At 41.2% G+C, this 14,106-nt stretch overlaps 1 protein-coding gene across 1 annotated transcript in view; it reads right to left on the bottom strand.

The window, feature by feature from the left end:
• Window positions 1-10,582: 10,582 nt before the first annotated feature.
• The window catches only part of CRB1 (crumbs cell polarity complex component 1), a 109,188-nt gene continuing 105,664 nt past the window's right edge, over window positions 10,583-14,106 (bottom strand). The window contains exon 13 of the mRNA XM_075095511.1: window positions 10,583-11,259. Within this exon, the coding sequence (XP_074951612.1) occupies window positions 11,044-11,259 (216 nt within the window). The 3' untranslated portion in view covers window positions 10,583-11,043. The remainder of the gene's footprint in view (window positions 11,260-14,106) is intronic.

The raw sequence follows: 14,106 nt of genomic DNA, 5'->3' as shown, positions 1-14,106 counted from the left end.
CAGGGATGCTGTTTGCCACTGCAGGGAGGAAATACATGGGGCCAAAGCTCAATTGGAGTTGAAGCTGGCCAGTACCACAAAGGACAATAAGAAGGGTCTTTTAAAAATATATTAATGGCAAAAGGCAGGCTAGAAATAATATTGGCCTGTTGCTTGATGAGGATGGGTCATCTCACAAGCAGGGTCATAGATAAGGAAGACATATCTAATGCTTTCTTTGCCTCGGTCTTGAACACCAATGGTGGGCTCAGGGACCCCCAGAGCCCTGGGCTAGAGAACCGTGACTGTGGGAATGATAAACTCCTAATAAACCCTGAACTTGTGCAGGACTTGCTGCTCCAGCTGGACCCCTATAAGTCAATGGGGCCTGATGGTGTTCATCCGAGAGTACTTAAATAGCTGGCTGATGTCATAGCGAGAACTCTCTCAATGATTTTTCAATGCTCTTGGGAATCGAGAGGTCCCAGTTGACTGGAAGCTGGCAAACGTCCCAATCTTTAAGAAGGGCAGCAGGGATGACCCCAGTAGCTGCAGGCCCGTCAGTTTCACATCTGTGCCTGGTAAAATTATGGGGAAGATAATTCTGGGAGTTATTGAAAAACACCTGACAGACAATGCAGTCACTGGTCCCAGCCAGCATGGGTTCACAGGGGAAAGTCCTGCCTAACAGATTTGATTTCCTTCTATGACAAGGTCACTCACCTAGCTCACCAAGGAAAGTCAGTCGATGTGATCTTTTCTGGATTTCAGTAAAGCTTTTGATACTGTCTCTCACAGTATCCTCCTGGACAAAATGTCCAGCATACAGCTGGATAAACATGTAATGCTGTGGGTGAGCAATCGGCTGGTGGGTTGGGCTCAAAGAGTTATAGTAAATGGGGTTACACCAGGCTGGTGGCCGGTCACTAGTGGGGCTCTGCAGGGATCGATCTTGGGGCCGGTGCCCCAAGTGCTCTTTGAACTCTTTGTTAATGACTTGGATGCAGGACTTGAAAGACTACTAATTCAGTTTGCTGCTGACACAAAACTGGGAGGAGCTGTTGACACTCCTGAGGGCTCTGGGCAAACCAGAGAGTTAGGCAACCATCAACTGTATGAAGTTTAACAAGGGCAAGTGCCGAATTTTGCACCTGGGGCACAGCAACCCTGGATGTACATACAGACTGGGGAAGGAGAGGCTGCAGAGCAGCTCTGCAGAGAGGGACCTGGGGGTTCTGGTCAATGGCAACTTGAACATGAGCCAACAATGTACCCTGGCAGCCAAGAGGGCCAACCATGTCCTGGGGTGCATCAAGCACTGCATTGCAGCTGGTCGAGGGAGGCGGTTGTCCCTCTGTACTCTGTGGAGGTGCAGCCTCACCTCGAGCACTGTGTGCAGTTTTGGGCACCACAGCACATTAAGGATATAAAGCTACTAGAGAGTGTCCAGAGGAGGACCACAAAGCTGGTGAAGGGTTTAGAGGAGAAACCATATGAGGAGCAGCTAAAGTCACTTGGTTTGTTCAGCCTGGAGAAGAGGAGACTGAGGGCAGACCTCATCATGGTCTGCAGCTTCCTCACAAGGGGAGGGGGAGGGACAGGCACTGATCTCTTCTCTCTGGTCACCCATGACAGGACTGGAGGGAACGGCAGGAAGGTGTGCCAGGGGACGTTTAAGTTAGATATTAGGATACGGTTCTTCACCGGGAGGGTGGTGGAGCACTGGGACAGGCTCCCCAGGGAGGCAGTCATGGTGCCAAGCCTGACAATATTCAAGAAGCACTTGGACAATGCCCTCAGACACAGGGTATGAATTTTGGGGTTGTCCTGTGCAGGGACAGGAGTTGGACTTGATGATCCTTGTGGGTACCTTCCAGCTCAAGACAGTCTATGATTTCTGATTCAAATGCGCTTTAGAAGTCATAGGTACAGCAGAAAGTTGTGGCTACCTGCTCCCCCTGTCCTCCCTGCAAACCTTAGTTCAGTTCTGTATTAGCAGTGGCTCCGCATTCAATAATCTAACATTTTACAGTATCAGCAGTTTTCTATGCAGTGTTCCTTTTAAGAAAATAACCTGTTAATATAATACCACCAGTTTAGCAATGAGAAGGATTATGTACTTAAAATGTTGAGCTGAATAATACATACAAACACCTGACATTTGGCCTGCCCTGAGAATAGGCGACATGCTTATTTAATGATTCTGAAAATGTTAAAAAGGTGAGGTAGAAATTAAAATGTCATTTGAAAATATTTTTATTTAATGTATCCAATTCAGTCCTTTTCTACATTTCCCCTTGGCATATTCAAACTGGGGGTCACGGTAGCGATCTGACACGGTGGATACTTTGAACGATATACTGAACATTGTTGGCATTTCAGCCTAATTAGTTGCATCCTATTTTGTGATTTGTCTTCGGTCCTTTGGGTTGCTGGCCCAGGATTTTTTTATAACCTTTTTTTTTTTTTTTGTGCTCATCATCATCTCATTTTAAATGTCAACAGACCAGTACCTGTGTAATTGGTTTTTTCCCCTTATTTCTTTTCTCCCCAGTGTCAGAAAATTTGACAAATGGCTTCTGCATCTCAGGCTGGCTACATGAGAAAAATATATTCCAGGACTGAGTGACAAACACAGGCTAATCTAGTCCATGCAGGTCTTGAGCACGACAGCATTTTTTTCTGCCTGGCAGTCACTGTTACCCACAGTTTTGCATGGGAATGATCTTTTCTTGGGCTGGTTTAATCTCTTGTGCCAACACTGGGCCAGCCCCAAAAGGCAAATCTGCGCCGCCTTTGTTGGGCTCATTTCTCCTGCAAAAACCTCATAGAGCCTCCCTCTCCCTGGGGATCAGGTTTAACTTAGTCACCTATGATCCTGGGACAGATCCCTCTGAAAGAAAGCGTTTAGATACCGGGCTGGTTCAGCTGGACATTGAAGCCTTATGCATTTCAGAAGGAAAGTGTCAACCTGGTGATTTACCTTAAACAATCCTCACTTGACATAATTATGTACCCGAGGAAATATTTTAATCTCTGGAACAGCTGGGTCACTGACACGTGAGGGTGCGCTGCCAGAAACTGAGGAAGAAAAGCAGTGCACCTGCATGCTCTTCTGGTTTGCTTTGCTTCTGCTCTGTCATTGGGGTCTGAGTCGAAGTGACTCCTGTGGATCTTTCTTGGTCATTGTGTCCAAGGCTGCAAACAGCATTCAAACAGTAGTGCTGTAGGCAGCCTGAAAGGAAAGCTGTGTGCTTTTTACTCCAAAATAATGCCTGGGCTCCTGGCTGGTCTCCAGCTGGCTTGTGGTACAGGCAGGGTGCCCTGTCACCACTGGATGCACACAGCTTATCATGTGGGCATCGTTTCCCTGCTTGCTGAGGAGATGACTAGAAGCAGCTAAAGCTGCATTTAATTGTTTAAGCTGTTTTACACTTGGAGCAAAACTATGTGGAAACACACCCCACATCTTTCCTGCAGACTTATGCTTTTCTAATCTGCCTAATGATTGTGAAATTACTTAGGGGTAACACCTGAAATTCTGTTGATACCCCGTACTAGCTGCATGGAAGACATTAAGTTATTTATTTTGTGAGACACACAGCAGCGATTTAACCCGAGGCTGCCCTATGCTGCAACTACTTGTACATTGCAAACATGCTGCGGTGTAAATAGCTGTTCGTACAGGTGAAGAAGGCTCACAGCCCAAACGGTCACATGTAATTAAGATTGCTGTGCAGAGCCTGCCCTTTGGGTTTGCTCTCACTCTTCCAGTGCCTATGCTGCTGTCGCTGTTTCTGAGTTTCTACTGCCAAGTAAAGTTTAGCACAGGTGCCAAATGAAACTAAGTGGGTTTAAATTGGAAACACACATTTTTGTCATCGCTAGTTATTACAATACGTGCCAATGAAAATTGTACTTTTGCTGGAACTACAGGTGAAATCTAAAAGGTCATACACAATATTGAGCTGAGAAAAATGTCGTGCTTTAAACAATGCCGTGAAGATCATAAAACCAGATGAAGGGCTGTGTTGTTTTTCTCTGATCAAAAAAGATTTAAAGTCATGATTTAGACATGTCAGTCTTGCTGGTGTTTGACAATGTTAGGTGAATTCCTGGTAAAAGCGATTGCTCTGCCAAATGATTTTGGGGAAAGAAAAATTGCAGCCTGACAAAAGCAGAAATTAAAAGCAACTTTTGTGAAACCAAGTCAAAATACAACAGATTTGCTCAAATTGGTTACAATACAAAATCTCCAATACATTTTTGTTACATAGATATAATTTTAGGGAACCTAAACCTAGAAAAATCAGCACTGAACTGAGAACTCTGTTTGGCCTTCAGGGCCCTACCTGTGCCTTGATTCATAATTTATACTCTGGCTTTTCAATGTGGAAGAGGTCTTCACACCTCGTGGCATGCATTATAGATGGAGGAGTTTAGGTTAAACATGCTTTTGCTGTGAGGCATAGGGTATCGCCCGCTCTCCACATCAAATTTGTGTGTGCGATTTAAACAAGTCCTTACTCTGCTCCCAATAAATACACACCAGATGTATCTCTCATAAATGTTAGGTTTCGCAGCATCTTGACACATGCCAGTAGTTTGAAGCCTGTGTATGCTTTAGGGGGGCGTGAAAGCCCCATCCATTCATTCAACTGTGACGTTTCACAACAGGCAAAATTTTAGTGTTGTCAGTTACTCACTGTTTGACTTTATTGACTTAAGTCTAACCTGATGCTCTTTTTCTGAATTGTTTTCAGAGGTGTCAGTTTTCTTTAGCTGAGAGGTGACTGCATAGCACAGGAAGAGGAACTTGGCCAAACCCCTCTGATCCAGGATTCCTGACGTTATGTGACATTACACATGTAAGATTTGTCCTGCAGGAAGACTTGCAGGAGACTTGGGGCTTATGTTAAATAAAACATAGTTCAGAAATGTTTGGCTGGGAAAAAGAATTAGCTGTCTCTTATCTGGAGACAAGCTGTCTGCTGCAGGCCTTTATTTATTATGGCCATTTAAAAAAGTGTACCAACTATGTTTTTTTATTTAATACCATAATTGCTGTTTATTATCAGTTAGCATCTGTTTGAAAAATAATCCCTACCCAGACTTCAGACACAATGACAACAAATTGTAGCTTTGGTCCTCATTGACCAGAAAACTGGAAGGGCCAGTTGATTTCTTGCTTCCTCAAGGGCCAGGAGGCATGAGTTTTGGAGACCTCGTAAGGGAGAGGATTCCCCATCTGAGACCCCTCTGCCGAGAGTGGCCAGATGTGGCTGGAAAGCTAGCACAGCATCATAGCTGTAAGTCGTATACTATCAAGATTTCGAATTTCAGTTGTACTGAACAGGAAAGATGATAATATTTTGTTGAAACAAATAAGAATTCTTAAGCTTTCTTATGTCGTAGTGAAACAAATTCTTGGTGGTGGTTTTCATCTTGTAGAGAACACAGACAAGCGATGTTTTCTATTTAAAACCCACAAGGTCAGATCGTGTTCATCACTGTTAATTACTTGGGAGAGCAAGGTCTTACAGCATCCAGTTACCAAAATAATGGCAAAGCATGAGTTTCATGGGTTTTGAGATGTTCCTCAGAGTCAGGCTTAAGAGGTACTACTGATTTAATCAGTGAAATAGACTTCCCCAGAGGTCCCCTTGAGGCACTTGGAGTCAGCCATTGGGGCAGGGTTGGGCACTGCTCAAAGAAGGCATGTCAAAGTGAGGGAACAGTGTTTCATTTGTCCTAAATCTGACTTACCTGGCGGTGTCCTGGGGAATGCAGCCACAGCAAGCTGGGTTGCAGCGCAAGTGCAAGCACCAGTATAGCTGAATTCCTCCAAGGGTACCCTTTCAGTTACAACTAGCTGATGCCTTTGGGACAACAGGACTCTTGGTTTCTGAGGTTATCTATCTTTATTGAAAAGTAGCAGAGAAACTGTTGAGGTGAGCATAAAGCCCCCTTGTGAAAGTGGGACTTACATTAAGAGAAGAAAATTCTTGCTGCTCTGCCATTTTTCTGCCTGCACTTGTCCACAGTGCTGAACAGACAGTAGTTATTTTAAAAAAAAAACAGAGCATGAGATTCTCAGCTTGTATAAAATTAGCTCCAGTGAAGCTGTATTGATTCATGCCACCTTGGGACCTGGTGCAAAACACCTCCCTTTGATAAGCACAGTGCAATCAGTCGGGGTGGGTGTTGTCAGAGGATGGTGCAGGTTGCAATGCTGAGGCTGGCAGCCCCAGATCATAACACAAAGCGCGTTCATCTCATTTCTAAGTATGGAAAATGTTTCTGCATACTTGGTTCCCAAAGCCAAATTTGACTTTTTAAACTGCAAATATAGTTCTAGCCTGGGGATAATTTCCTTTGTAAATGCATGATGAAATAATCCTATAAAGCAAAAAAAAAAAAAAGTTGCATGTGGCTCAATATAATCCTTATTTATTGGTCATTTTGAACCTGTACACAGCAAAATAATAATATGAATACACCATCTAAGCTATAAACATACTATGTATGTACAGAGAAGGAATGGTTAATTTTACATAAGATGGAGAAGGCACATAATGCAGTCGTACGCTATGATCATTTTGAGCTGGCCGAATTCCAGCTGAAATATTTGTATTCTGCTTAGTGTAAAAATTCCTGCAACTCTGAAGGTACTATTTCACAGGCTGGATGTCACCTATTTCCAAGGGAAAAGGGAATGGACTGTGAAAGGGGAGTAAATCGCTTCATCCTTCCCCTGCTTCTGAGTATCTTCAGAGGGATATGGTGCAGAGCGGATCATGTGCTCTAACTTAGCACCTTCTCTTTCTTTGTAGGAGGCTGTTAGACATGAAGAGAAAGTTTAAATGTGTAAGGTCTGGGAATATATTGTGCATTTGTTTCTTTAATATCTAGGTTGCAAGTGATCATGAATAAATTATTTTACTTTCAGCTTTTGAGTCAAATAGTGAGATAGATTAAATTTTGAAATTTTGAAATATTTTCTGTTTTCTGAGTGGAGGTACCTCCATATTAGTGAAGGTTATCAGTGCTTTTTGGGCAACCAGTAGACAGTCTTGATTTTTTTTCCTTATAGCAGCACAAATGCTCTCCACAACTCTTAGACATGATTGCTCTTCCCTGAATGCCTGTGCTTCTATACGCATTTAGTTATACCCCTAGGCTGAGATGCAGTAAATAGCTTGACATCTGCTATATCAGCCTTAATCTGTAGTTTAAATTTCATCAAAGATGGTATTAGACACTCTTTATAACATGTTCTATTTTGTTTTAACTGTTGTTCCCTGGTTGAGATATGGCCCGGAAGGGTCAGTCTTCCGAACCATGTGTTTTACGGTTACTATAGCATGTTAATATAGTGATGGCTTTGGGACTGTTTGTGCTTCTCCAGGCTGCTTTTGAGCTTTTCCAGCTGCAGCATCTGCCTTCCTGCCTTCTTTGGATGTTGCTTTGTTAATTCAGCTTTTCGGAAAGTATATTTAGAACTGACATTTGTGCCTTTTGGGCCTTTTCTTGTTTGTTTCTTGTAAGATTGTAAATAGAGTTTTGAATATTTACATTTTAATTCCTATTTGCAATAAAACATTCTCCCTCTAAGTTATCCTACATAGATCTGCTTCGGTAAGTAATTCTTGTTCCTGACTCACTATCATCCTCCCTCCCTTTCCTATGGCCTCACTGCTGTGAAAGCCCAGCTTCACCATTGCTGCGATCCAGTTTTTGCCTCCACCTTCCTCAAGTGCCATCCGCTTTCATTTCCTTTTCTTCTCTCACTTTTGCGTGAATTTTCACCACTGTTATTTTTATCATTTCCTCTCCACTGAGACTGACAGCAATCACTTATGGCTTACTCTAATCTTAGTTGAAAGGTTTTTTTCCTCTGCCTTCTGTCTCCTTGACTTACCTTCTACAAACCACACTCATATTTCACTGTGAGATTTTTCCCTTTCTTGTGCTTTTAGGGTTGTCTCTTTAATTCCTTAGGAGCATATTTCTCCAGAGCTCTCTTTGGTATGCATGAAAACTCTTCAGTCTTTCATCTTCTCTGCTCGTCCTTCCTCTGTATGTGTTCCTGGGTGTCTTGCTCAGCCCTATAGATCCTCTGTGTGGCAACACTTTCTCAAATATTTTATTACCTCTGTACAAACTGTTTTTCTACTGTCTCCAAAATTTCATCCAGAAAGTCAAACCACTGAGCAGTGTTACTTTCCAGCCACTTCCTTATTCTTGCTCTATCTTTCACTGAGAACAATAAGGCTTTCCTTCAAGTCAGTTCTCCATGCAAACTGCCTCCATCTTCAGCTGCTTTCTCTCTTTGGTCCTTTTTCTTTGAATCATAAAATAATTTAGTCTGGAAGCGACCTGCTGAGGTCATCTAGTCCAACCTCCTGCTCAAAGAAGTGCAAACTTCGAAGTTAGATCTTCATTATAACAATCCTTCTGGATTGACTTAATCTGTGTTTTTCTTTCTCCGTATCTGCAATTAGCTGAGATTTCTATCAATTTTATTTCTCTTTGCAGCTCATACAACCATTGTCATTGACCAGAAATCCAAGAACGCAAAGCAGGTGTGTGGAAACGTCTTCCTTGCATCTGCTTTGCTAGTCAATGCTGCTTCTGCTACTTGTGCCTAGTTGGTGTTTCTAGACTCCCCCTGGCCCTTCCCAGCCTGCAGCCTCTTCTTGTCTTATTTACTGCTTGCCCTCTTGTTCCCACAGGCTTCTGTGTCTTTTCCTGCTTTGCCATCTCTGTCTAGGAAGCAGCCTTGTCCTTGGGTCTCCCGCAGCTTTTTCTGGGTGAGGCTGAAGTGATGTGTGTGAGAATCTGCCCAAATCACTCCTGCTTCAGTTGTGGTCTCTCATCCTCACACACTGCTCTTTGCTGTCTTGTTTGCTGAGCGGTATCTGCCTCAAACTGTATGTTGTTTGAGCCGATTTATTCTTTTTTCAGATATTTATCTAAAAATTATAATGCCTAACAAACTTTACAGTATTTTTTATTATGCCTTAGAACTGTCTCATAGGGCAAATGCTGGGCTGAACCAAGAGTTTCAGTTGGAAGCTATTACATCTGTTATAGCATAACACCATGATTTGAAAAGATCTTCCCTGAATCTCTGCTATCTCTTATCTGCCATCACATTTTTGGTAACTTATTTTTCCGTTCTTTCCTTAGTTGCCATTTGAATTCTCTGGATTTAAACTGCATCTGTACAGCAATGATTGCATTCAAAATGATAAGCTTTAGTAGTAAAGCTGTAAATTAGGCTAGAACAAATTATTTTGTGCATTTTCACTGTGACTATATTCTGCTCCTTTAACTTGGCTTGAGTCCTACCATCCGCTCGCATTTTCTGTAGTGTGTTGTTTTGAAAGATATCTGTGAGGACTGCAAAAAAATCCAGAATGTGCTTACTATCATAGTTATTGCTAATCTTCTAATACAAAAGTAAATGGCAGTGACATTGATTTTCAGTAACCCCTTAAGGGGTTAATTCAAAATGAATTATGAATTGATCATTAATTAAAAAGATGAGTTAAACTCCTGGATGCTGAGCGTGCGTCCTCTATTATGCAACTCCTGGAACAACCATCTGGGATTTGACGCGTTTATCTGGGATGTTTCACAATTGAAGGAACTTATAAGCTGAACTGCAGGAAGAAAGAAATGCCATCATGGATCCAACATGACATCCGTTGCCTCTTTATTGTGGGTTCCGTTTTTGTGGGAGCAATGCTCATTCTTTAATTTCTTGACTACATGTGAAAATTAACTGGATGAGCTACTGCTAAAATTTCCCCCTACAGTTCAAAACCCCCTTGACCTGGGTGTATTTTTTGCACATCTTTTCCTACTCAGAGAATGATCATTAAATCTCTTGAAGATTTTCAGATGTCTATTTCATTACGAGATCTCTTCCGTTACATTGCATAACAAATGTTATTCCATTATATTTTATGTGTTTCTTTCTTTTTCAACAAACAGTTGCGATCCTTTGCTGCTGAGGTTTACAAGGTAGTTAAATAGGATTATCCCTGTTTTAAAAGAGGAAAACTGAGGCATAAAAATTTATTTGCCCATGATCGTATGAGAAGGCAGAGCTCCAGAAGCACCAAGTCTGTCATCGTAATTATTTCCAAGCCAGTGCTCTACATGTAGGCCACTTCTGCCTCTTTCCTGGTATTTTCCATGAGCTTTGGGAAACATTTTTGGGCATGAATTTTTGGCAGCCAATATATGTTTGCAATGCGAGAAGCAAAAGTTTTCTAAACAGTACCACCAGGTACTGTAATAAGAAAATGGCAGTAGTGTGGATGCACAGAATTTGTTAAGGATGTTTAGATTCAATGTCTCCTAAGAGGTTGGATTGTGCCCATTGGATATTTTAGGACAGTCTTTTACAGTCAGAGAAGTATGTGCTTTTGCAGAAACTGAAATTCTTTTCAGTAGAAGGTGGAGACACAGCAGGTAAAATAAGAGAACTGGAGGAAAGAAAGCCAATTAAACTTGAAACATTCATTTTGGAGGGTTTTTGCACAGCTTCCCTTTAATTCCTGATTAACAGATGAAAATAGATATTCTGAGACACGCCTCTAGTACTAAACCCTTTGATAACAGAATTATAATGTCTTTATTGTACAGGCTTATTTGATTTGTCTGCATCATCTTCTGCAGCAGTGATTGCTAGGCGGTCAAAAGAAAAACAAGAAGCTCTTATCTGTGTTACATCTGAGAGAGGCACTTACATGTATCTCAGGAGCCATTACTGTCTGTAATGCCTATTGCTGATCACCAAGGCTGGCGTTTCCAGTGCAAATAAAAGTTGTCCTTGGACAGGTTGGTCCAAAACCATGATAAATGGCATTGTTTCACTTAACTACTATGAGAATTTTAATGTTATTGAACTTAAAAGAAAAAATATTGAAAATCCAAAGTCGTCGTAATCTTTATAGTGAGTATTCCTGGAATCAGAACGAAAACGAACACTTCTAACATATGTACACTGTCCCCTTTCAGCCATCTTGCAGGATGGAGGGGTGCTTTCTTCTAAATCAGTCTTTCCATCGGTGGCGGCTGCACCATGTTCCACATCTCTACCCGGGATCCGTCCTTCTCCTGCCGGCTGGGGCTGTAGGTCCCTTGAGTTGCCCGTTTATTGGCAGCGATGACTGAAACCACAACTGCCAAGAAGAGGATCAATAACAAGGCCAGCGTTACTGAGCCAATGGAGGTGAATATGTTCGAGATCAAGTCAGTTGTCAACTGGAAGGATTGAAATAATTGCAATATAATTTACGTCAAGAGAATACAGAGACACACTTGAGCTACCATGGAAGGAAAACAAAAACCGTTCTGTGAATAGTGCTTTGCATAGATGAGCTACTGCTGAAGCACTGTTTATTGGTACAGAAGTACCTTAGCCCCTCCAGATTTTGTTCTTTGGACTCTTCAGAAATTACACACATGATGCTGGATATTTAATATACCAGACAGAGCTGGATGAATTTCATGGAATGACCCATTTCATTTGACAGCTTCCTTTCTGCTTGAAAATAACCTATGGGTTAATACGTTTGTGGGCTGTAGTAGTAATTCAGCAATTATTTTTTAAATCACTTTAATAATAATTCATTATACCTAGTTTGGTTGTGAACTCATGATTGCCAGTCTTTGGCACTGCAAGTTAAACATGAGCTACTTTGGCTGGATATATATTCAGTCATATTTCTGTTGCTCTTGCTGGAGGAGTCAAATTTATGTTAATACTTGTCCTTACATATAGAAATTTTGTTTACTGCAAATATTTTTGTAAAATGTACTATTTCTACAGGCATTCCTGCCAGTAAACTTTTCTACCGGCATGTTTGCATGCAATAAGTGTATAAAGGCTGCACAAGAGTGCAAATGAAATCTATTCAGTGAGAAATTAATCGGTTTATTTTCACAAATGTTTTAAAATATTCATCCAGCTCTTCTTCTACATCTAGGCTTTGTAGCTTCACCTACAGAAACACCACCAGTACAGTACAGGATGAAAGTAAAGATGCTCTGATTTTGTTTTCCTGTTTTCATGTGGCAGTGGGAAATGTGATAATGTCAGAAGGCACAGTGCACATAAACAAATCTGCCAGTTGAAAAGCTTTAGACCAGAGAAATATTATACTTGGTAGATGAATGTTTTATACACACCTACGTATGTGCTTTTATGTGTAAAAATAATGCTTATGGTGAGGTAAGCCAATGAAGTGATGTGGTTAGTGTGGAGAAGTGGTCACTACAGACAGAGTGACCCTAGCAGGAATTGAACTTCTGGGCAGATTCTGCTATCCATCATCTTTTGATTCGTATTATGAGTGACAGCTGAACTGCCACAAATGCATGCTAGAGGCTTTCAAATCCCAAAATATTTAGAAACAGAGAACAGCAGCTCAAAGCCTGTTTCCCAGCTAGATATGCATGTTACAGGATATTTTACTGACCTGCTTATTCGTCATTTCTAAGGAAGTGCAATTACAGTCCTGAGAACGATCACAATTTTGGATTCAGTGATGCATGTACTGTAAGTGGATGCTATTGCTGTGCGTACATTGCTTGGACTCACGCTGCTCAGATGCCTTTGCAGAAGAACGACAATGCCAGAGGGGAAATGTTAAAACAATCCTTCCTCTTTTTTTCCTCTCTCCACCTCCATGCTGATGTAAAAGGTCCTACTATAACAATAAAAGCAAGTTTGGCTCAGGGATTCTCTCTAGGGGATGCATGACCGGCTAGGATATTTTCCTCTGTCCTTGATGGCTAAATATACGGTTCCTATGATTTTAAAAACATTTTTTCCAATAGAAATAATCTAGTGCAGGTGACAGTCCCTGTGACTCCAACCCTAAAAAAAGGTGGCATGAAACATGTTGGTCTATTAAATTGTATTGGATTGAGAAGGTCATTTCATCTTTAGATGGTGTTACAGATATATTTGAGATCTTAGTTTTTCTCTGTACTGTGTTAGACTATATGACCCTTGTTCCTCCTGTCTCAGAGAGACTGCAAATTTCTAATGGAATTTTTATTTTCAGAAGCTTTCATTTTCATTGTCTGCTCTGGGAAACCAAGGACCAAGAATAGTCTAAGTTAACTCTGATCCTAGGGCTGAAGCAATTCATTGCCATAGGCAAAGGGATGGTATTGCCTGGTCTCTGATACATGAAATTTCTGAACTTATTCTGCTATTTTCCAGTCCATACTCTTTCCATTCCTGTTGAAAGCATGTCTATATCTATGGAAACATTTTCATTTATATCCTTCAAATTAATTTTATTTGTTAAAGAAAAAAATTTTTGAAAGGAGTTGGGGAGAAAAAAACCCTGTAACTTGTTATAACGCAGTCACATATCTGAACCTCATTCTCAAGTTAAAATCATCATAACGAGGCTTCTTTTCATTCTGCAATAGTTACTTATTACAGAAACCTTACCCATAGCACACCATAGCAATCCGCTATGTTTCTGTTTAATAACTGTTATTCATTCATTGGATTTCAACCAGTGACTTGAACTTGAAAAAACTACTGAAAATTGCCTGTGTTGGACAAACCACTTCCTCTTGAGTCAGTGTGTAAGAAAAGTTACCCCACTGATTAAAATCTAGAGAGCTGTGATTTTTACCATGATCAGATGCATAAGCTAACTTTATTTCTGTGATTATGTTGCTTCTATTTTCTAGATTCTGTGGATTAAAAAAAAAAAACCAAACTACTTTTCAAGTGCTGTTCCCCGGTTTACTGGCCCACAGATCACTGCCCAAGTTTACAATATCGGTAGCCCCCCTAGCAGTAGCACTGAACTGATAACAAGAGTTGCCAGAAGGCTCTGCAGTCTAGTCCCATCAAAATCAACTGCTGCTTTAGTAATTAATGGCTGAACGGTTAATTTAGAAAATCAGCTGGCTGATCTGGGAAAAAAAATATCTGATAACTTCTGTCCCCTGTTATCTCAGAGTCTGTTCATCACAGTATTTGGTGATGATGACAGACTGAAATAATTGTAACTGGGGATCCTGAAAAGAAAAAGGACTGAACAGCATTTTTAGGAAGAGAGTGCTGCTAAGACAGTGGAA

This window comes from Phalacrocorax aristotelis, chromosome 6 (assembly GCF_949628215.1).
Source record: "Phalacrocorax aristotelis chromosome 6, bGulAri2.1, whole genome shotgun sequence".
NCBI lineage: Eukaryota > Metazoa > Chordata > Aves > Suliformes > Phalacrocoracidae > Phalacrocorax > Phalacrocorax aristotelis.
This window is presented reverse-complemented; position numbering and strand designations above follow the sequence as displayed.